General features: G+C 33.3%; 3 protein-coding genes, 1 long non-coding RNA gene and 1 other non-coding gene across 12 annotated transcripts; 3 read left to right on the top strand and 2 right to left on the bottom strand.

Moving 5' to 3' along the window:
• Positions 1 to 2,250: 2,250 nt before the first annotated feature.
• LOC112326705 (small nucleolar RNA Z221/R21b) lies at positions 2,251 to 2,339 on the top strand. The gene has a single exon (XR_002980635.1). It is a non-coding gene; the product is annotated as a small nucleolar RNA Z221/R21b (small nucleolar RNA).
• A 1,837-nt stretch (positions 2,340 to 4,176) lies between these two features.
• LOC7467831 (uncharacterized protein C57A10.07) lies at positions 4,177 to 6,659 on the bottom strand. The gene is made up of 3 exons (XM_002300900.4): positions 5,612 to 6,659; positions 4,996 to 5,120; positions 4,177 to 4,731 (listed from the first exon to the last, which is right to left on the bottom strand). Exons 1-3 carry the CDS (start codon positions 6,189 to 6,191, stop codon positions 4,414 to 4,416), a joined length of 1,023 nt encoding a protein of 340 aa, XP_002300936.2. The 5' UTR covers positions 6,192 to 6,659; the 3' UTR covers positions 4,177 to 4,413.
• A 1,865-nt stretch (positions 6,660 to 8,524) lies between these two features.
• On the bottom strand, positions 8,525 to 10,782 carry LOC7467830 (glycolipid transfer protein 3). 2 transcript variants are annotated; one of them, XM_002300899.3, is made up of 6 exons: positions 10,415 to 10,782; positions 10,257 to 10,312; positions 9,898 to 10,028; positions 9,169 to 9,304; positions 8,890 to 9,033; positions 8,525 to 8,795 (listed from the first exon to the last, which is right to left on the bottom strand). In XM_002300899.3, the coding sequence occupies exons 1-6, from the start codon at positions 10,581 to 10,583 to the stop codon at positions 8,760 to 8,762; spliced, it is 672 nt and encodes a 223-aa protein (XP_002300935.1). In that variant the 5' UTR covers positions 10,584 to 10,782; the 3' UTR covers positions 8,525 to 8,759. The 2 variants fall into 2 exon arrangements, with proteins under 2 accessions (XP_002300935.1, XP_024450755.1); XM_024594987.2 differs by having other exon boundaries at positions 10,422 to 10,557.
• A 7,439-nt stretch (positions 10,783 to 18,221) lies between these two features.
• On the top strand, positions 18,222 to 21,942 carry LOC7466411 (uncharacterized). Of its 7 annotated transcripts, none has more exons than XR_002980483.2 (11): positions 18,225 to 18,644; positions 18,750 to 18,815; positions 19,654 to 19,734; positions 19,849 to 19,902; positions 19,986 to 20,054; positions 20,246 to 20,314; positions 20,941 to 21,003; positions 21,204 to 21,286; positions 21,398 to 21,463; positions 21,559 to 21,652; positions 21,885 to 21,942. XR_002980483.2 is itself a non-coding variant. In XM_024595582.2 (10 exons), exons 1-10 carry the CDS (start codon positions 18,372 to 18,374, stop codon positions 21,596 to 21,598), a joined length of 864 nt encoding a protein of 287 aa, XP_024451350.1. In that variant the 5' UTR covers positions 18,226 to 18,371; the 3' UTR covers positions 21,599 to 21,942. The 7 variants fall into 7 exon arrangements, 3 of the variants coding, with proteins under 3 accessions (XP_024451352.1, XP_024451350.1, XP_024451351.1); XR_002980482.2 differs by having other exon boundaries at positions 18,226 to 18,644; positions 21,776 to 21,942; XM_024595582.2 differs by having other exon boundaries at positions 18,226 to 18,644; positions 21,559 to 21,942.
• A 327-nt stretch (positions 21,943 to 22,269) lies between these two features.
• LOC112326639 (uncharacterized) lies at positions 22,270 to 23,143 on the top strand. The gene is made up of 2 exons (XR_008058591.1): positions 22,270 to 22,316; positions 22,862 to 23,143. It is a non-coding gene; the product is annotated as an uncharacterized LOC112326639 (long non-coding RNA).
• The last annotated feature ends 93 nt before the right edge of the window (positions 23,144 to 23,236 follow it).

Raw genomic sequence — 23,236 nt, 5'->3', positions numbered from 1 at the left:
TTGACTACCCAAAATGGGTGCGTCCAAGGAAATGTGTCAGTGCTTGAGTGGATGGAATGTGTTTTTTAAACTTTTTGATTTTTTTTAAAATTTTAATTTTTTTTTTATCGATTTGGTATGTAAAAAAATAATATTATTTTAATATATTTTCAAAAAAATATATTTTAAAAAGTGAACTTTAAAAACTAGAATGACCGTGAACCTGCGGCGTGCTTCTCTTGTACTTGAAGGCTGTGGAGGGACGTATTTACACTCGACGCGGCTCGCTAATAAACCTTGACGCGAGAAGCTCCGAGGAAATTGAGTATGAGGAGCATGTCCTAATAGCCTCAGAGATTCGGTGGTGGGGCAATGTTTCTTTTGTGATATTTATGCTATGTTTGTTTATGAGATTATTTTTTGGAAAATTATTTTTTTAAATTATTTTTTTGTTTGTTTGACATTAGAAAAGTTGGTCAACAAAAAAACACTTTTTAATCAAAGAAAAATTTGGCTTGGTTTTCAGGAAAGTGTTTTCCTGGAAAATTTGGACGGAAAACTCTTTTCAGAAATTGTGAAAAATTTAAAAATGTCATATTATTTGCTGATTATATCAAATTTGATCCTCAAACTTTTGATTGCTATATATATTTTGTTTTGAATATTTATTTTTCAATTCCATCTCTTAAAATTTAATTTTTATATTAACTTTGGTCCTAATTTTTATAATTGTTATTTATTTTTTCCTTATCATTTTTTCTTGAAATTTTTTATCTATCAAATTTGGTCCTCATTCTTTTGATTGTTACTTATTTTTTTTGAAATAATTTATGAAATGTTAATTATTATTATTTTAATTTCTTCATCTTTCATCTTTTTTTTATTTTTTAGATTTTATCTCTATTATTTTAATTATTATTTATTTTATTTGAGATAATTTATGAAATTATATTTTTTTTCAATTTCATTCTCATTTAACTTTTTAATTTATAAGATTTGTTCCTCATTATTTTAATAAACTTGAGAAAAATAAAACATTAATAAGTTATTTTTCAACTCATTTCCCGTGATATAATCAAATACTGAAAAGTATTTTCCAATTTATATTTTATTATATTATCAAACATCAAAAAATACTTTATTTTCCTAAAATTTATTTTTTTAAAAAAATATTTTTCAGCAAATAAACAAAACCTTAAACTACTCGTAGCGACAGATATCTCGACTCGACTCTCGTATAAATAAAGCAAAATGCGCAGGCCTTGCTTTTGCGAGGCACGGTAGGCTATCACGCTGGCTTGTCCTGCATCAAAAGGCCTAGTGCGCGAGGGGACGCGAGCTCGCCCAGTGTCTTTCACCCCTGCACAAGCTCTCTATATGACAGGCCGGGATACGATAGATTGCCATGCTGGCTTGTCTAGTGTCAATAGGCCTAACACGCACAGGCGCACAGTAATATGTGATATAATGAGAGAAAATGTGATGCAGAGGTGTAACACTATTTATTGTTTTGTATCTTTTTTCTCTCTTTTTTTAATCCTTTTATCATTTTCAAATTTATGATTAACATTTGGTTTTTTTTTATTAGATTTCATCAAGGTCATCTGAATTTTATAATTCAGGTCACAAATTTAATGAGTTAATATATATATATATTTTAACAATTTTTTTTTAATTTTTAATATTAATATTGAGTTAATTGAAAATTATGTTTTATAAATTATTTTAATTTATTTTTTATAAAGTAATTTTAGTTTCATGATCCAGGATGCAATCAAAGCATTAGCTATGGAGGTTCAAAGACTGATCATGAACCCTGCCATTAAAGTGTTGAGGAGTGTTATTCATGTTGCTATTCAATTTGTAAGAATTAAGTAATGAATTGAAGCAGGCATGATGCATCTATAACACTTTATATTTATTTAGGTATTCCTTTAGCTCGCTGCTTGATGGGCTTTTAAGTCTTGACTTAAGAGCCCAAGGGAACCAACGACCCAAAAAGAAAACAAAATGGAAAATACTACAAAGCATGGAGGGTAAGAATGTCATTATAAGTTGCGAGGGCTGGATTAGGGTTTCATTCTCTTAAATGATCTGCCACTATATATATCCGATCGATGCTAGCCTATACCTCTCGGTAGAAGACACTATGGCTTTTCATAAGTGTTCAGTAAATAGGCAGGCAGCCTCTCCCCTTCCCTCAAGATCACTCTATTATTCTGCGTTTTGATTTTTTTTTATTTTATTTTCAAAGGCGGGATTTCGTTGAGAGGGCAGTGATGAGGATTTTGAGATAGTCATGCACCACTCTGATTTAATCTGTGCTGATAAATTTCTCATACCCATATGTTTCTGAGCCCTCTTTCTCCTTCTCTTATGGATCTAATCTGCTAAAAACTTTATCGGTGTTCTTTATTATTGTTTTTCTTCTATAAAAATGTATAGTGAAAGTTGGCAGTAAAACAGAAGGAACCATGTGATGTGGGTTTTTCTTAAATCAGATTAACCCAATGCCATGATGCGGACCGCATAGCAATTTTCTGTTGCTTCTGGTGATAACTTTTGGTTTCTGATGGTTCCTCTCTTGCTTCTTTTCCAGTCTTTGTAATGCTTTTTATGTTTTCAATCCTGAATCACCAATAAAACCGCTGTTTACTTATAACTACAACATATTGTTTGTGAATAATGACGTTTTGCATCGAATTTTAATCAAAAAATTGTTTTTTAGAAGTAATTTATGATGAAAATAAATTGATTTATCTAAAAAAATGTCCTTAGTTGAATTAGCGTTTACAGATTCGCTTGCAATTGCGACGGGATGAACTATTCTATCCATCCATAAATATCTTGGCAGCTTAGTTGAATTTGCCCGTACAAGGTTCATTTTGTGCCCTATGTTTCAGGTCGAAGAAGCAGCTGCACATCCTCGATAAGGGCTTCCAATATTCTTTCTTCCCTTGACATTGCTCGGGGCTTCACCTGTTATCCGAAAACGAAAGGGTGTCTTGAGCGCTTTCATTCTCTTCGTCTGGAAACAGCAACCAGAGGGGATTGATTCTCCACGGGTTATTATCAATACAATTAAAAAATTGGGTTCGGTTTTAAGTACTTGTATAAATAGCGAACCAGACTATTATTTTATTTTAATTATTTGTTCACACACGTGTTCCTAGTTTCAGCACTCACATTGTGAATATGACTGTTCTTTAAAAATAAAAATAAAAGCCCGAGCGGGCAGGTTTACCTTACGCCCAGGAGTCCTTGGGTTTTTTTTTTTCAAATTTATTCGTTAATATTTTTATGAAATTTTGTCACTTATTATTGAGTTTATTGTGATTTGTTATTTATATTTTTATTATATAATATAATAAAATTAAATAATTTAATGGATTCCAAAACTTAATTCACGAATTTGGTGAGTTATCTAGAATTAAGTATTTTTCTCAAGAGGCAAAAAAAATCATCAATAAAGAAAAAAAAACAATGAAAGTGCCAGGCCCAACACCTGGCCAGCAAGTTGTGGGTTGTCCATGTTTATTTTTTTTTATAAAAAAAACACAAACAGCATGCCATTTGTACTTGTTGCCAAGAAAATGGAACGAGCCTCCCCTAGCCTGATCTTTGCCTTGCACATTAATCACTTAATCTAAACCACGAATTTAACCTGTTTTACTGTTCATATATAAACAGTTAAAATATATTCCAAATGATAAAAAAAATATATGAACAGTTTACATTCTAGAAATTTTTAATCCAAGCTGTAGTGATGGCATTACGGATAATAGATTTTCGATACTGCATCAAGGAATAGCCATAAGATTTTGATGCCCTCGTAACCAAAAGACATACCCCTGGTTTAAGGTCACTGCAGACCTAAGATCTCTAACCATATCACTAGTTTCCTATCCAAGCTGGCAAACAAGGTAAGTAGGGTTTATTCAGGCACGAAGCTACTATGGTTTTCTTGAACTAATCTTCTTTAATTACATGCAAGGAGCTGCTTATGCATGGAATTCAAGGCTGATGCAAAGAGGAAACAAATAGGATGGTTAATTGAATGCTTTGTCGAAGTAAAGTATATTTCGAACTTGGTTCTGTAAGTTGTTTATCCTACCACCCAGAAAGGACAAAGCAAAAGGCTGCTCATCCGATATATGCAAATTGTACAAGCTCTAGTTGATTTTGTCACCCAAGAACAACATGAAATGCATGGTAGGATATCTTATTGGGCCACTTGCCCATGGCCAATGTGATAACAAAATTTGAAAGCAGCAAAAAGTTTCTGTCTCCTTGTCTTTCTATAATTTCTAGCAAATAAAATTAACACGAAGAAGGTATACTGCCAAGTCAAGCATCTGTTCTGTGATTGTTCTGCTGGTGTATCATATATTATGGACTAAGACAGCATATTATGGTTGAAATGATTAATATTTTCTACGCCCAAGGGAGGTAACCTGGATAAGGAGCTTCTCCACAGTATCTGAATAGATCTTTAATTTCAGGACAACCATTTGGATAAGGAATCGACCGGTGGAAGGGATCACGCCCTAGTTTTTTACGCCAGAGAGAACCTTTACAGCCATAAGGATCTTCTTGAAATTGAGATCTCACCAATGATTCGCCTTTCAAAGCAGCCTCTTTGGAAGTTGATGAGGCTGGGGTGCCTGAATAAAAGAACCTGGACTCTGGAAAACTAATTGCAGAGCGATGCAAGTTTGCAAATCTTTCCTCTTTGAAATCATAACTAACGACCTAGACCACAAATGTGATAAAAATTAGAATTGACAATCCACATCAAAAGCAAAATGAATTAAACTTCTACATTCTTATTGCTTTTTTTCTTTTTGATGGTATAGAAAGAAGAAGCTGGGAAGATCTGGATGTAGAGTTAATATAATCTTCAGTTACTTCTTATTTTCGATCTAGTTAACGGATTTGAACTCATTATCCTGCTTTCTCAATCAGGGTCATTCACACAGCACCAAAAGAAAAGACATTTGGAAACCATTTACTTACAGTTATGTTTTGGGGATATTTTCCAGTAAGTTCTCGGAATCTACACACACTAAAGAGAAGATTCTCAAAGCTATCTCTGGCATGTTCTTCGGTCAATGCCCTCCATCTCACACTTTCCTCGTTACCTGACAATCACACATTTTAATGACAGTAAAATCAAGATCAGATGGTTTGAAACCTTTAAATAGTTGCACACGCCTTGTGTGCTATTCACAACATTTATGAGCTGTGGATTCCTAGCACACATCGGTTTAGACAATGAGTGCATCAGGCAGTAGCAAGAAATTGTCAAATTCCAAGGATGATACTAACGCAATCAAACATGGATCCCTTTAAAAACATGGCCATCAGGATGTAAAATCTATGTCAGAAACCAAATCAGATAAATCATTCACGAAACACAAATTTGGTTTTCATTATTCAGTTGAGTTGCCTAGGAGTTCCCTCAGGACTCATCAACAACAACAAATTCAAAGATCGCCCTAGGCAAACATTGTTCGCTTTTATGCAAATCGCAGTAAACACAAAGACATATTAAATCCAAGTTTATGAGGCATTGTAATCAAATAAAAAACGATCAAACAGCATATGAACTTAGAGAAGCAGAAGAACTCACTGAACCATCCTTTTGATTCAGCAACAGCCCAATAACTCTGTGCTTCACTACGAGGACCAGCATTTTTACGAGTCTCACCACCACTAAACAAAAGCAAAGCCCCATCATCCTTCGAAACAATTTCAACTCCCTCTTGAATATGAGCCACAAAAGTAGCAGCCTGTCCGGGATGCTTCTGATAAGACTCCAAAAACCAAGAATCCTCCCTATCAACTTTCCCACAACTACTAGTATAAACCGAATGTCCAGCAACCATTACAAGATTACTAAGGTTAGCAAATGGATAATCATTCAACCCCAAATCGAGTTTTCCAAAATCATTCATTGTTCGGTGCCGGCTCTCATATAGAAATAAAACAATGAGGATTGTGACCCCAAAAGACAATGAAATGAAGAATAAAAGAAATGGGTGCAATTTGTAAAAGTAATTAAGGCGGTTAGCAAAACATTTGATCATTTTGAAAGGGTGCAGGGAGGAGTTTTTCGATTTTCGGGACCTTCTAAGGGTTCCTGACTCTAAATCAAAATCACCTCTTGGATATGATTTGAAAGCCTTAGTATTATTTGCATATATGTTCATGATACTACAAAATCAAGCATACCCAGATGGGGATTTGGACGTATGAAGCTAAAGTAATGGGATCATAAACTTTCTAAGCACAATAAAATAACAAGAGAGAGGAAAAGATTATAAATTGATCAAAAAAGTTAGGCAAAGCGAAATCTAGCAAACCCAGATGAGGATTTAACGATATTAAACAATAGGATCACGGATTTTGATTCAATTCAACAAGTCAAGTTCTAAGTTTAAGAAGTCAAAAGGTAGATTTTCCACCTTGGAATTGGAAATCAAACATTACCCAGATAGAAATCTTGACAGCAAAAAACCCACCAAGAGAGACTGTGAAATTGTTTTGCGGTGTTTACTGTAGAGGAAATCCAACACACAGCTGCTCTGCTTGAAATTTCTTTAATCGTGTTGTTAAATGATACTAAACTAAGATTCAGATTTTGAACATTATGTTTAGAAAGATGGTAAGAGGGGAAGAAGATCAAATAACCAAATAGGCCATTAATAGACTGGATTTGATTCCTTCAAAGTTCAAATAGCCCATTTAAACTCAAAGGCCCAACTGCTCTGAATCAATTTGTCGTTGATTCATATCAATGTATTCTTTCATATATCAAATTTTGATAAATCAGCAGGAACATGGGATCTACGTTCAATCTGCACTACTTTGAACTGCACAGCTCCACAATCCCATTTTGCATTTGGATTCCAGGCCCTTTTAATTTTAAGAGATCTTGGGCCTTTGAAATTTAATGGGCTATTTGATATATTCAGCTGGTGCGTACTAGTCTCGGTACCCGTGCTTCACCGTAAGCTGGACTATTTGTTTTAGGATCTTCTTCAAATAAGATTGATCTGCTCATGTGTTCTTATCTTTCTAATGAAATATACAACAGGACACCAGGTAAAATCATGATCAAACACAGTTTCCAACATATATGTGCTTTTCAGTGGATATATGTGCAAATGCCTAACAATCTCATTGATCACTATATCCCTAGCCTATTTCTTGATATAGGTGGGTCGATCCTCAAGGCCACATCATGGTGAACCACTCCAGTTTTCTGCTACGGCATCTTTCCTTAGCAAATTATACAGTAACTGCCTTAAACTTCTGCGTAGATCAGGTGTAAGTTGCAGCAGTGAGTTTTACTCTCTGGAAATGTTGCGAAGATTGTCCATGTCTCAGGCAAGCATTTATAGTGCCAGAATGTTGAATTTTGCAGGTCGGACCTTTCAAATTGTCTCATTATTTCTTATTTTCTCAGGTATATTACATGCTAGGAGATAATCCAAAGAAGATGAGCTACATGGTAGGCTTTGGAAACAAATATCCAACCCAAGTACACCATAGGGTTGCATCAATCCGTTGGGATGATCAAAATTACTCTTGTCCAGAGGGAGATAGATGGTTATCCTCTAAGGAGCCAAATCCAAATATTCTTTATGGGGCCATGGTTGCAGGGCCAGACAAGTTGGACAATTTTTTGGATGAAAGGAAAGTCATGGTTCACCGAGCAACCATAGCGAGTAATGCGGATTTAGTTGTAGCACTGATAGCGCTTCATGATCTACCACACAAGTCTTCTGATTCAAATGACACTCATTTGGGAATTGATCTGCTGGTATCTTTGAAAGTATTCAATTTGTGCCACCAGCTGAATGTATTACAGTTGGTCACTAACTTTCGTATAAGAATGAAGGCAACAAAGAAGAAAAAGGAAAAGTCATGGTAGCTGAGAGTTGGAAGAAACGTACTCGAGGATAAATTCATTTTTCTTCACTTCGCAATCACATAACTAGACTTGTTTCCAAGTAATAAGAGGAAGGAAGGTGGTGAAAATTTTTCTGCTTAACGTTCCAAATGGTTTGTTGAATTTGTCTATATTTCATACCGTGGATGGTGAGTCAAGGAATTTTCTTCAGAAGAGCTTCCGTTGCTTATGGATTTACAGCACCTTCGGACTATAAAGGCTGTGTTTACCAGGAGAGCATCACAAACTAATCTGTCCATGCAACATCACGTACGTAATCAATTTGTCAATCTAATTGCATAGGGTACGAAGTCCACTGCTGGCTATGATCAGGTGGAAGGACGCAGCAATGGAAAAATTCACTAGCTCTCATACCAAAGATACCTTCGCTTGAAGACATATTTTCTTGGAATGTTGCTAGGAGCTCAACACAAACTCTGACAACAAGCCCCTGAAGGGCTAACGAGGGAGGAAGAGGCCAGGGTAACTACTTACATGATTTTTCTAGCTTCAACTTTTGAGAATAAAAATAACCGTCGGATGCTCATCCAAAAGATCCGATCCTATGATGATCAGGTCGGAGAAATCTAAACAAAATGCCTTTCCGGCCAGATATGGACATTTTTTCAAGATACAGTTTGTGGACATTACAGTAAGTTAGTGTTACAGCATATTTCCCACATAACTCGATCAGCTATTCACAAAACTCATAGTTACACGAAAGAAACTAAGAAGAAAACTAGAAGTTATGTAAAAGACAAACTCTGTAAATTTGCTTTGCTTTCTTCGTGTGTTTTTTCGCCCATCTTCGTGTGTTTTCACCTTAAGTGGACTTCAACCTATCCAACCCGTACAATATCTCCGACATGGAAGAAAAGAAATGATCTAAGTAACCAGAAACATAGCAGAGACACTTTATATAAAGGTCAGGACACATCAATTTGGTGGCTTACCAGAACAGAGTGGATCTCTTCTAAAAAAGGCACAAGTAGTGAGATCAATGTTTGCACATCCTCTTTAAGGGTGTCGTAGGTTTCGTCTTTTGGCATGAGCAGATCAATCAAGGTTTTATTATCAGGTACTAATTTAAGAGCTACCTGCAAAACATTATTAATTTGTCAGTTCAAGATTGGTTTCAGTAGTTAATATGACACGTGTATCCCATATGTTACAGCAGCAGTGTTTAAGTTCTGTGAAACAAAGAATGTAAGTAACAAGGCTCATATAAGTACTTTATAAGCGGCTGATGAAATCCAACCATGCCATGGCTTTAAAGTGATGTTGTAAGATTCTTCCACGAGTTTCTCCATTTCCTGACCAGGATCCGCCACTAACCTTTCTAACAAAGCAACCGTAAAATCCAAGGATCTGGGGAGGAAAATGAGTTTCATTGTGATCTAAATTAATACTGAGGATGCATCTGATGAAATATGCCTAAGCCATGATGTTAGACGTCCAACTACCAGGTTTATAAATGTAATTGAACAGAACCTGGATCAGAACTTTCTAATTTGACCCTAAATTAACACTCCATCACAGCATGGATGGAATCAAGCATGCCAATCCAGATTATGGCAGGGTAGGTGCTAAGCTGTGTCGAGTAGTTTTCAGTTTTGGAAGGTCTAAAGTTAACAAAAAAGAAGTGTAGCAGCATGTGTCTGCATTTTGCAGAAACAAACAAATTAACATTGTAGTGAACCGGCAATTAAAAGGGTTTCTCGATTTCGATTTGTCGGCCATTAGGCTAGATAATTACTGAGAATAATGTTCAAGAGCTGCCAAGTTGAACTAATTAATTATACTGTTGATATCAGTGTTACTGACACAATCCACTAAGTTGCAAGCTGTTATTGTTGATTGAATAAGTATATAACTAATGCGTGCCTCTGATTTAAAAATAAACAAATCGTCCGCGGCAGGGATTAGATTTGCATCACTTTATAACTGATAATTGTCTATACCTGGCAAGCCAAACAGAGGCTTTACTGCAGCTGGCACCCTTTCTTGCACCGCCTTCATCGGCCTCTTTCTTTAAAATCTCAACCAAATTGGAGTACATTGAAGGATCAGAATCACATAGCATCTTCAATCTCTACAAATGAAACAAAGGGAAAAAAATACAGAGAATAGAGAACCACTGTTCTGTTAGCATTCGGAAAGGAAAATGACAAATGTTGAACATGGACAGTAATAACCTAGTCTGGTTAAACAATGAAGCCTCGGAGAGCACGTTTGTTGAAATGTCAAGATCAGGGGTGTTTTGTCACAAGAGTAATTGAAAATAAAACACTTAAACTGGGCTGCAATCTTCTTTCTTTACCTGAATATTCTGATCAATATCTTGTCTCAAAACTGTCATTGTTGGGCCTATCTTATCTTCATAGAGACAAGAACAGAACGACACAGAGAGAAAGTCAAGGTGATTGCACGTCTTGAATGAACAAGTAGATAGAGATAGAATTAAGAGAAACTAATTACCAAGAACCTGAATAACAAGGTTGCAGACATACATAAAAGGCCTTGTGGGTATATGAACAGTAGTCCTATCGTGATTGTCACCTGTAGGCTTGAGTTTGATCAGCATCGAAAGTTCTTCAATTGCAGACTTGATCTCTGATCCCTTCTCTATTTCTCTGGTCCTTTTCATTTTTTAAGATGATTCTTGGCTCTTCTTTCACAACTAGGTCTTAGGCAACAAAAGGGTTTCTTCAATGTCTAAGCTTGCACTTGCAACTAGAGAATCGTAACAGAGAAATGGAAGCTTTTAGAGTTTCGTCTCAGTGGCCGTTGTTTGTGAGTGAAAGTTTTGAAAGACTAACAACTTCTTTAAGGGTTGAAGTAATAGATTCAAGTATTCTTTAAGACATTGATGGTGACATTGTATTTGACCTTTGAGTTATCTGTCAGCTTATCCTATTTACTATTTCAAATTAATATAATCTTGCCTCTGCATATCTAATCCCAATCGTCAGTTCTATCGTATCATGATTTGTCAATGTTTTAATATGAGTATGCTGATGTGGGCCCTTTGCGTCACAAAAAAACTATAATTTCCCTGTACCAGTTGTGGTGCAAGGGCCGCAGGAGGAGCTGATTTTCAACTTAAGCTATCATATTTTCAATAAAGTCCTAGTTGTGTTTGAAACTTGCAATTTGGGTTGGCTGAATAAATCTTTTCTTTCTTTCCGATCCATTTCATGCTTGAGATTCTTCATGATGAGTGCATGTGAAAATCATTTTAATTTCCTTCTCGTAATTACAGCTAGTAATTATTTTGCTGACATTCGTGCGTGCATCGAGAATAATCCATGTTGTCTGCATCGATTCTTACAAATCAAAAACAAATTTATATAGTCAGTTTAATCAAAATATGTACATGCATGTCGAAACCAAAGAAGATATAACTATGAAGATTTCAACTGTAAGGACTTAAAAATGAAATGCGTATATTGTATTAGAACACATGAATAAATCTCTTTTAGTGTGAAAACAAACCTTCTGATAAATATATTATTTTGTAGTTATGTGGGTGTTTTGCAGTAATTCCAATATTTATTGCTGAGTTAAATTAGGATGATAAGCGTTATTTTGAGTATTGGGAGACCTAACAAAATACCTGATTACCACCAAAAGCCATAATGTTATGTTGGCATGATCATATCCATCATAACGAGGCCAGAAACAAGCAAGCTTTGTCAGAGGAAGCTATAAACATGATCCAATCCTTCAACGTCTCACAATTAAACCCTTCTGCTTGAGTAAAACCAAACTTCATTCCAGATTTTTTGAGCCAGCGTATAATCTCTCAAAGAATGGAAAAAATATTCCTCTTGCAAGTTACATCTATTACAAATGGCACTTGTAGAGAGCTCTCGATGGTAAATGAGTGTCTTAGTAGGAAGCCGATCGTGGAAAGCCAACCAGATCAGTGATTTAATATTCTCTTTTGTTTGTAAGTTCATCAACCATTTCCATTTACCCTCATAGGCTAGCTAGAGTCCTGATTAAGACAGAAGCCACGAGTAAGCTGGCTTGGAATTATAAACATTCGACGTCGAGTTACTCCAAGAAACATAATCATCCAAATCAGCAGTATATATTAAATCCACCATGAAGTTTTCAGAGGGATATCAATCGGACGTATCCAATATTCTTGCCTAAAATTTTAACGATTATTTAACGAGTCTCCCCAAGGGTAACATAACTTGTTAAAGGTATTATCATCAGGAAAAACCTTCGGCAACAGACGATTTCCATTTTCGTACTCAATACGTACCAGTTCTTGCCCTAGCATGTCCATCTTTTCTCTCGGGCATGGGGGACTTTTTGGTCCTATGACTTTATCTCTCTAAATGACACCTTGCCACCCTGCACTTCCTGCGTTCTGCCCTTACTCCGGTTTCCACCTCCTCTGTACGGTGGTTTGTCTGGTATATGTTCTCCCCTCAATTCTCTCTCAGCAACATGGATATATACTTGAATCGAATTAAAAGTCATGAGCATGCACATTCACGCTTTCAATATGTCTTTTTAATTTTTTTTTTCTATCAAGTTGGTCTATAAAATTTTCGGCAAAACACAGCCAACGCCACAAGACCTTTATTTTTATAAAACATATTCCAAATTAATGGAAAAATAACACTGCTACTATCCGAGGAACAACGCTCTTTGACGATAATGGAACACTTAACGAATTATAGAGAAAAAAATTAGTAGAGCTAGGGATTAGGTTAAAAGAAGATAAATAAATATGGAATGATACAATCAATCCTATTATACTGTAGGAGGGTGGATTTGAGAAGGTAGCAGCATCCTTTTGATGCTCCGGTGGGACCTCCTATATAGAATAACCAGACCACTCTCTGGAGTGACCTTCGTTGTCTCTCTCCCTGGAAATGGAATATTTCCATTCTAGAAAGTCATGCAGAAAATACTGGTTATTGTCATAACTATTTTTGTGTGTGTGTGTGTGTCTCATTTTACCTAGCTATGATCCACTGTGAGATATGTAATTGGAAAACATAAAACACATCATGCGAAGTTTTTTTAATTGGAAAACAAAAAACACTTTTATGAGATTTCAGAATTTTTAATTTTCTTTCATTTCCTAATTTTTTTTCTATTGAAGGGTTTTATTGTAATATTTAACTTTCCTACAAAATGTTTCCCTTTTAAACTCTAAGAGAGTTACAAATTAAAACATTAGTATTGATCATTTGAGTTTAATTCCTGTCTTGGAAAATAAGAAATAGCTAGAGACACACAGGACTTAAACCTCACGACAATTTTTGTAACCTTAGAAAAAATGCTCAGACAGAAAAAAGGATGCAGGCCATTGGGATATTTAATAAAAATATGCTTTCAAGATCACTGGATTTTGACATTGAAACGGCTTAAAGAACACCGTGGATTCATTTGACATTGTAGACCAATTGTTGGATTTCTACTTATTTATTTCATCCATAATTATTACTCTTTAACTAGTTGCAGGGTACTTACTACTTACTAGCCTTTTATTCTATTCTATTTTGGAAAGCAAGCTGTTCACTGGTACGTAGTTATGGTGTCATAAAGCACGCTGGGTGATAAGCAAATCTCTCTTCATGGGGTCTTTTGACGCAAGCTGCTTAAGCTAATCATGGCCGACAAATAGTAATCTAATCGCATTATGTGAACTAAAACCAGCAGTCGGCATTTTTATCCACAACTCCACACATAACATGTATTGAATTGTATGAGAATGGCTGTCCGGATACGTTATGGAAGGAATATATATATATATATATATATATATATATTTGTGAATGAGATCAATCGTACATAAATAAAGGATTACCACATTAGTAAACTGGAAAACAAGATTAAAATAGAAACCTTAGATTGTATGTGTGTTCTTCTTAATTACCATTCAAATCAGTTTCAAGAAAGCTATAGTTTAGTTATGTCGCATATTAATTTGTAGAAGAATAAATGTGTTGTTTTTTTATGAGAAAAACAAATTTGTTTTGATATTTATTTATGGAAATTATTAATTAATATGTGATGGATTACCAGCTTGTCACCTCTTCAAAAACACCTTGGCGTTCTAAGCAAATATTGACATACCTCGTATTAATTAAGGCCTAACTAAGTCATGTCACTGGTGTTGGTAATTACACCTTTAAAAAGTGGGGCTAAAAACTATATTTTTATTAATTTTTCTGCTGCTGCTTCTTTCTTTGGAGATCCTTGTAGCAAGCATTGCTCCAATTCATGTGTCCAGTGCGTTTATGTTGGTAGATAAAGTTGCATGTATCGTTGATCCAATTCAAAAAAAAAAAAAAAAAAAAATTCAATCTAAGCATGAATGATATAGCTAGTAATATACTAAATCATGTAAGTTTTTGTTAAAGAATCAATTCAACCTAATAATTTGAAGTTGTTAGGTGATATATTAAGATATAATTTATATTATTCTCTAATACATGATCCCCTCAAGTAAAAATTTTTTGTACTTGAAACTTACACATGTCTAGACTATCTTGTGTTAATTTTTATCAAATAAATAAGGATGTGAGATTCGAACTAGTGACCACTTGATCATTAAAGATATGATATCATGTCAAAGAATCATAAAAAAGATTTGAATGGCCATAAAAAAGTCTAATCTTGGTATGAATGAGTTCGTCTTAGAAAAAGGAGTTCAATAAAAATAGTTTTGCTCTTCAAACATACTAGAAAAAGTAGATCGAGATTTGAGATTTTTTTATTTGATTTGATTTTGAGCTTTTAAACTAATTAGATAGTGTTTTAAGAATTAAAAAATGAGTTCATTGAGGTTTTTATAATGTTTTTAGATGAAAATGAGTTGAGAATTTTGATTTTTGAGCTCTAAAAACTCCGATCTTATTTTTTCGATCATTTCGATTACTAGAGATGACTAGAAAATATTTTAGCAAATAACACATCATCCTTTAATTTTTTTTATAAAATTAAACAGATGACATGCATGTTATAAGCTTTTTTGTTTTAAACAAAAAATAACAAAATCGGGCGAGCAAACCTGACCTTCCAAGCTTGGGCATGCATGGGTGCACGCTTTTCATTTGTTTTTTTAATAAATTTTGTTTTTTTAATTTAATTTTTAATTAATACCTTTTCTCTCATTGTTTTTTAATGTTTAGTTAAACTTTTTTGATATATATAGTAAATACTCTTTTGTATCGTTTATATGCTTTTATAATACTTTGAAGAGATTAATTATTATAATTTATTTTTAATTTTTATTTATTAAGTTTTGGATAAACAAGTTCTATTTATATGAATAAAAATCACATCTACTTGGCAACTAAATTTAATCTCTAGGATAAATAAATGAAAGCCTATAAATATATATATGTACATTTATTTTTTGTTTTTTACAAAGAAGATTAACCTTTTAAATAACTCTTTTTATTATTAATTTATTAATTTGTATATTTTTTATCTATTCTATTAAGCATAAACATTATTTTTTTCATTCACTAATTTAAAAATATATCGAAAAACACATTCATAACTTAAACAACTTATTTTTTATATATTAAAAAGTAACTTAAAATCCTTCCGATATATCATATCGTGGGTACACATGCACACTCAAGCTAGCTAAATTTCTGAACGAGTTAATTTCTTTCTTGCCAAGCTTCAACCCCAGCTCGCAACTAGTGACGATCGATGACATGAACTCCCAGATACTAATTAATGGATTAAACAATTAATTAGCATATATAATATATGTATAAGAAACAAACGACAGTGTGAACACAACGGATTCCTTGTTAGGAGGATGCTTGACAGTGTGATAGCGGTTGCTTTTTAAATAACTTTTTGTGTCTAAATGCATGTTAATGATATTTTTTTATTTTTTTAAAATTATTTTTAACACCAGTACATCAAAACGATCCAGAACGTATAAATCTTATTAAATTTTAGCAAAAAAAAAAAATTAATCTTTTTAGAAACGCGGTGCATGTTTTAAAACAATTAAGAATTAACCATTGAAGGGTATGGTCGACATTTTTCACTGTGAAGCACGAACAGCTCAAGCTCTTTTTATAAGAAAATGAACTTCTGTCATATGGACGGCAGTTTCTGAACAATTTGGATCAAACGTTAATGAATTAAACTAATTAGTAATTAGGAGACTAGAAAGCAACATGACACTGTACAAGGTGTAAATGCACTAGATTCTCTCAGGAACTTTGTTTTTTTTTCTTTTAATTAATGTAGTTTTCTTGGATTAATTTGCAGATACCTCAACTAATCTCATAAGTCCTGAAGTTCATAATCATGTAAGCCTCTAATAAATATAAAATTTATAAAATTAATAATTTCTAAAAAAAACACTTTGTTTTATTATTCACATGGAAAGAGAACTCCAATTCCATAGGAATAATATCCATTTAAGTTTAAATTAGAAAGTTTATTTAATCCATACAAGCTTTTAAATTGCAATCTGATAGTTCCATTAGAATTTCATATTCTCTCTTCTACTCTCCATAATAAATAAGCTACCTCATTTTCCCGCAATGTGTCTTTCTAAAAAAATATATTTTAACTATGAATTAAGCGGTATTTCAATCTAATACTAGGATGGAAAAACATTTTTTATCCACTTGAATTAACTTGAGCTGACTTTTAAAGCTCGTGGGTATAATTTTGAAAAAAATAACAAATTGAAAAGTTTAATCTCAAATTAACTTAATGTTAAAAATGAAATTGGTGAAAAAAAACATTTGATCAAAAAAACCAAGTGAATTCGAGTCAACTAAGCAAACTCGCGATAAAAGTTATGCACTTCATAGGATTTAATAAAATTTTTATCCCAAAGACTATTTCTCATTTAATTATACAATAATTCATCGCATGAAATTTTTTTGTATGAAATATGTTTTTTTAAGTAAAAAAACCGTGATAGTCACGTGAAACTAAAATAGAAAAGTTAGATAATTGACAATAAGATATGAAATTGCATTTTTTTAGGATTGAGTAAAATAAAAAGAAATAGATAATCGATAATAAATGGTAAAATTATATATTTTTTTTTAAAAAAAATTAAGAGACAAAAAGTATTAAACAAAATAATAAAAATAAATAATAGTCTAATGTCGAATTAGCCTATCAAACCTGTTACGTGAATTATAAACTCAATTAATTTCATTTGTTTTATCAATTTTTTTAAAATAAAAAATAAAATAGATAAAAAAAAAAGAAAAAGCCCACCCATATAGGCTTGGACATTAAAAAAACATGGCCCAGCATGCCTGCATCGATCTTACTTTTCTTTAAGGGGGTGTTTGTTTTCTGGAAAGTGATTTTTGAGAAACTACTTTCCAAACTTTCCTGTGTTTGTTTGCTATTAGAAAAGTTGGTCAACAAAAAACACTTTTCAGTCAAAGAAAAATTTGGCTTGGTTTCCAGGAAAGTGTTTTTCTTTTATTTTGGGCAGAAAACACTTTCTAGAAGTTGTGAAAAAATTAGAAATATCATATTATTTGCTGCTTATATCAAATTTGGTCATCAAACTTTTGATTGTTATATATATTTTGTTTTGAATATTTATTTTTCAATTTCATCCCTTAGAATTTAATTTTTATATTAAATTTGGTCCTCATTTTTATAATTGTTATTTGTTTTTTCCTTATCATTTTTTAATTGAAATTTTTTATTTATCAAATTTGATCCTCATTCTTTTGATTGTTACTTGTTTTATTTGAAATAATTTATGAAATGTTAATTATTATTATTTTAATTTCTTCATCTTTTAATTTTTTAGATTTAATCTCTATTATTTTGATTATTATTTATTTTATTTGAGATAATTTATGAAATTATATTTTTTTTCAATTTCATTCTCATTCAACTTTTTAATTTGTAAGATTTGTTCCTCATTATTTTAATAAACTTGAAAAAAATAAAACATTAATAAGTTATTTTCTAGCTCATTTTCTATAACATAACCAAACACTGGAAATTGTTTTCCAACTTATTTTTCATTACACTACCAAATATAAAAAATAATTCACTTTTCCAGAATTTACTTTTTCAGAATTCACTTTCTAAAAAAAATTATTTTTCAATAAGCAAACGGGGCTTAAATTGAAAAATAGATTTTACATTGAAAAAAATCGAACAATATTGTATTTGGACCTAGTCATGGATCTTTATCAGAAACTTGGGCTTTCTTAAAGCCCATACTTTCTATCAACCCTCTGAAGCCCCAATTATTCCAAGGAAAAAAACACAATGACCCTTTGTGATCGACTGTAAACCACAATGACCCTTTTCCAAGTTTAAATGACTGTTTTACCCTTTTCCAGAGAAGACTGAAACGCCATTATTAACGGTCAAGAAAAAAAGAAGAAGAAAATCCACCACCATCAATCTCAATCATCAGTGAGACCCAGCCACGGCCATGGCTACCACTTGTACTGCTCTGAGTGTGGCGTCCATGGCAGGAGGCGCACGCGCATGCTTATTTTCTCATCTCCCCCGCACGCTAGCAAAAACCAATATTAGTACAAGTATTGTTTCCTCAAAATGGATTTATTCCTCGAAAATGGGTCTTAATCCTCTGCAACGCGAGTGCGCGATAAACAAAACTGTACCTACTAGGAAGCTTCAAGTTCGTGCTGCTAGAACCGAGTCACAAGGTGTCTCCTTAGGGTTTAGAGCTCCCAGTTTCGAGGTATCATCCATGTTTATAAATTTGGTTCATCGTAGGAATGCCAAATAATTATGGGGCTGTTTGTTGTTAATGACTCGTTCTTTTTATTTATATAAATATCTATAGTTGCCAGAGCCTCTAACTGGGAAAACTTGGAAACTTGAAGATTTTGAGCCGTATCCTGCTTTACTGGTAAGTAGTTTCTCCAATATTTTGAGCAAACCACAACGTTTTGCTTTCTGATGAATAAATGTAGAATAGGTGTCCAATTTGTAATGTGTAAAATCGAGAGAAAGGAAAACAAAGTTTAAGATATGAAAATCTTGTTTTGTTGATGTTGTGGTTTCTATTGGAAAAGTTAGCTTAATTGCTTTATCTTAGTAATGGTTGCTGGAGCGAACTATAAAAGTTCAATTCAATGTTATTCGGTGGTTTGAAGTAGTGAGAATTTGCCAAAATTCATTTTTTTTTTCTTTTGAATGTTTTATGCATGCCTGTATTTGAGTTTTAATATTTATTTGTAGATTGATGGTTTGGACTAGTCTAGATGAAATATTTTAGTTTTTCGATTTTAGTGATCAAAAGTGGTGATTGCAGCCATGAAGAATGTGATAAAAGTATGGAAGGTTGCTTGAGAAGAAACTAGTTAAGTTTGGTCAGCTGGGCTACAGAATAGAATCTTGATCATTGTGAAGGTAGCTGGGAATTGGACGTTGCTTAGGCTAAAAAAATGCAAGATGTTTGTGTTTGATATTGGAATTGTACGAGTTTAATACAACGCAGAAGAGAATGAATTTGACCGTAATATTTGGGGGCCTTTCTGCTGTTAGAGTTTTGGATGGAAACCCTTGGCCTCTTAACTTTAGTTGATTGTCCCAACTTGGCAAATGAGTTTTCAGTAGTCATGCAGTTCTTTAGTTGGGATATTTCCCAAAGTGGCTTCTCTTTGAAAGAGAAATTATGATATTGTTTCATCTCACTTAAAATATATGCAGTTATTTTATGTGTGATCAAGGATTTGGTGGCGCAGGTTATGTTTATCTGCAATCACTGCCCATTCGTTAAACACTTGAAGAAGGATATAGTGAAGCTCACAAATTTTTATATGAAGGTAGTTGAATCCATTTCCTTCTTATGTGTTTCCTTCATTTCCAATTGAACATGCCATGACTTAACAAATGATTATAGAAACACCATATTGAAGTCCATTTATGTTCTGCTACAGAAAGGACTTGCAGTTGTAGCTATATCTTCAAACTCAGTAGCTACTCATCCACAGGTCCTAATAAACCCCATTCTTTCAGATCAGAGCTGTGTTGAAGTTGTGGTATGATTTACCCAAAATGTAATTGTTCTTCACAGGATGGACCAGAGTTGATGGCAGAGGACGCCAAAATACTTAATTACCCTTTCCCTTATTTATATGATGAGGTATGCTAATGCTTGTCTCAACCTGATCCACACTATTGAGTTTTTCTACTCCACTTCTGTTTTTTTATTTCTATTTCCTGTTCGTTTCAAAGGAGTGAGATTAAAACGGATAAAAGGTAAAGCAACTTTTCATGAAATTATTTTATGCCTTCACGTAGCCAGCAGCAACTATGCATGCTATTGTTTCATAGTGTTTTCGTAGGCACCTCCTGTTTCTCCCAAGAGAGACTAAAGAAGAAATGAACGCACAATTACAAGAGGTGAATTGGACATTTGTGACGGAGCTTTTCTTTTTGTTTATTTATCATAATTAATTGGATGGTGATGATGGATGAAAGCCAGCCCATAGGACATGGTATTGAGTTATTTTTTTTCTGTTTTCTTTGATTGAGTTGCAAAGCTTCTACGTTCTGTCAATAGTTGAACAGAGTTGGTCATTATTAAGTTTTGAAATATCCCTGAGTAATAAACTACTGACTCCGGGTTTAAAAAAAAAAGAAAGAGAAAAAAAAATACAAGTCTATGAATATTACAAATGCAAGAATGTATATTCTTACAAAAGAGAGAATGCGGCGGATCAAATTTCTAATATTCACGTAGATGCAATAATATTATGTCATAAATTAAGTGTTTGTTTGGGAACACAATTAAAACCGTGTTTTTTAAAATTTTGAATTTTTTTTGCTCAATTTTTTTTTTGTTTTTGGATCGTTTTAATGTGTTAATATCAAAAATGATTTTTTAAAAATGAAAAAATATTATTTTGATGTAGTTTCAAGTGAAAAGCAACCACTATTACACTCTCAAACACCCCCTAAACATGTAACTTATTTTATTGTTTTGGAACAAATGTAATACTTATCTGGTTGAAATTGCTTGACTGCAGTTGCAAGAAGTAGCTCGAGACTTTGGAGCAGTTTGTACACCAGAGTTCTTCCTATTTAAAAAGGTACTCACAACCTTCAGTAATTGTTTTACGTGGGCCTTTCAAGCATGTCACATGATTACATGCTCTTGTTTTTCTTTACCACTCAACACCCTTAAAACGTAACTTTCTATTCAGGAATGTCATGTCATTGTGAATTGAGCCATAAGCACCCAACATCACAGTGCACGTAAGAGTGGTACTAAATTAATTTAATTCCATAGGATGGACGGAGACCATTTGAGCTGGTGTATCATGGCCAATATGATGATTCCAGACCCAGTAATAATGTGCCTATCACTGGAAGGTTGGCTTCTTTAGTTACAAATTGCATTTGAACTGATGTTATGTAATCTTGCAATTTCAAAGAAGATAAAGGTATTTATGTTTTGAATCACTTGTTAATAATTTGGTTCAGGGACTTAAGTCTTGCAATTGACTGTGTTCTTAGTGGCCAACCAGTATCACCAGTTCAGAAACCCAGGTATATGGTATCTTGTTTTTCTTCTTTCTTAGATGTCTTTAAGTTCTCTTTCTGTAATAGGATGCCCAAAGTGATGGATTCTTGTTGCCAAACAGTGTTGGATGCGGCGTAAAATGGCATCCTGGGGCGAAGTAACCTTCCATGTTGGGTTTCAGGATCATAATCCAGAAGCCTGAATTTTGTTCTATGGTATGCTATGTCTCCTTTCTGAGAATTCATAATCATTGTGATATTGATAGCCTATTATCGATTATTCTACAGCATCATGAATTTTTTCTGTCGCGGCTGCTGTTTCTTTGTTATTCCCTCCAGTGTTCTAATTCATCTTTGGAGTCTTCCAAGAGCAGGACCGCACGGTTAAGTTTTAACATGAGTTATTGTATTGAGATATGTATGTAATATGATTTCATGACTTATGTAGGTTCACATTCCTATACTTTTATTTTGATGGCAAAATGGAAAGGGAAAATTCCGGTGTCCGTTCTTGTTGGTTTTATGGTGCCCAAATAACGTGGGTGATGATTATCTAGAAGATTGGAAGACTATGTTAGATTAAATATAGTTTTTAAATTTATTTTCGATATCAATACATCAAAATAAATAAATGATATAAAAATATTAAAAATAAAATTAATTTTTTAAAAATTTCATTTATCCTTTCTCCTCTTCATCTTTTCACTTTATCCAATCCATCCCTTGTAGCAAACGTAGCTTAATTGTGCGTGTAGGTGAATGCATGAGTGTTCTCAACATCGTTGCTTGACAGTCGGGCAATTAGATACGAAAGTCATCAGGGATTGATCAATCGGGGGGCCTAATGTATGCTTGGGTCCAACTTATATCTCTTGATTAGGTTTGTTTTAGTTCTTGCATCACATCCCTTCCTGTTTCCTTTAATTTCACATTCAAAAAAAAATAAAATAAAAATCCTAGTCAGGTGATTCGTTTGATAAAATGCTCCAATCATGTTTTAAATTTCGAATAAGATTTTTGAAAATTACAAGGATCAGTAACCTAATATCTCAAAAAATGAACTTTCACAACAAATTTCGAACTCACCCCCTATTCTACCTTCAGTTCAATCCTCTATCTTTTATTTCACTCCCCTCTCCTTAGAAAATATGTAAGTAGGAGCTAATTAATTTGGGCTTGAAATGACTGACTCGCGCAAAATAAAAGATTAAGGATAAAAGTAAGAATTACAAAAAATACATTACTCCAATTCACAGTATATTGTAAAAAAGTTAACAGTAAACAAGGTATTCGCCTTCGGATATTTTTGAAATCCTGAAATAGGATTTGCATGGTCTTTATTCTTGGACTGTTTTGCATTACAAGATTAATTTGCATGTTCTAATAATATTATTGTGTTGTGCAATGTATGTTGTGAACATACAGCCAGATTTTTTGTTCCACTGTTGATTCCTGTTGCCACGGTGCTGTCGAAGGGCAAAATTCTGTTCTGTTACTATGCGTCTTGATTCTTTGAATTATTTTCACGCAGCAAGCATTCCATGTTTTTATTTATGAATTAATTCACTGGTATTAACAAGTACTGCAGCAGGTTAAAACATTACTGACTCTTATGATAAATATGCTTTAACAGTATTACAGTAGTTGATATGTGGCGAACTACACCTTTCATTTGATTTATTAATGTTACCAAGTGTGCTGTGTAAACCGTTTGCCTACTAGAAGCACCAACCATAATTGATCATTATTTTTTCTTTTTTTAAATTGCTTGTTCGTGCATATAAGAAAACAATTAAGATG

This window comes from Populus trichocarpa, chromosome 2, assembly GCF_000002775.5.
Source record: "Populus trichocarpa isolate Nisqually-1 chromosome 2, P.trichocarpa_v4.1, whole genome shotgun sequence".
Taxonomy (NCBI): Eukaryota; Viridiplantae; Streptophyta; class Magnoliopsida; order Malpighiales; family Salicaceae; genus Populus; species Populus trichocarpa.
The sequence above is the reverse complement of the archived record's forward strand: the minus strand, read 5'-3'. Positions and strand labels throughout refer to the sequence as shown.

Coding starts and splice junctions, on each gene's coding strand:
- LOC7467831 (XM_002300900.4), bottom strand. CDS start 6,191: ATGAACATATATGCAAATAATACTAAGGCTTTCAAATCATATCCAAGA. Junction 5,121..5,611: donor TGAATCAAAAGGATGGTTCA/GTGAGTTCTTCT, acceptor TGTGATTGTCAG/GTAACGAGGAAAGTGTGAGA. Junction 4,732..4,995: donor AATATCCCCAAAACATAACT/GTAAGTAAATGG, acceptor TTTGTGGTCTAG/GTCGTTAGTTATGATTTCAA.
- LOC7467830 (XM_002300899.3), bottom strand. CDS start 10,583: ATGAAAAGGACCAGAGAAATAGAGAAGGGATCAGAGATCAAGTCTGCA. Junction 10,313..10,414: donor CCTTGTTATTCAGGTTCTTG/GTAATTAGTTTC, acceptor GTCTCTATGAAG/ATAAGATAGGCCCAACAATG. Junction 9,305..9,897: donor GCCTCTGTTTGGCTTGCCAG/GTATAGACAATT, acceptor TTTCCTCCCCAG/ATCCTTGGATTTTACGGTTG.
- LOC7466411 (XM_024595582.2), top strand. CDS start 18,372: ATGGCTACCACTTGTACTGCTCTGAGTGTGGCGTCCATGGCAGGAGGC. Junction 20,055..20,245: donor TCCCTTATTTATATGATGAG/GTATGCTAATGC, acceptor ATTGTTTCATAG/TGTTTTCGTAGGCACCTCCT. Junction 21,287..21,397: donor AATGTGCCTATCACTGGAAG/GTTGGCTTCTTT, acceptor AATTTGGTTCAG/GGACTTAAGTCTTGCAATTG.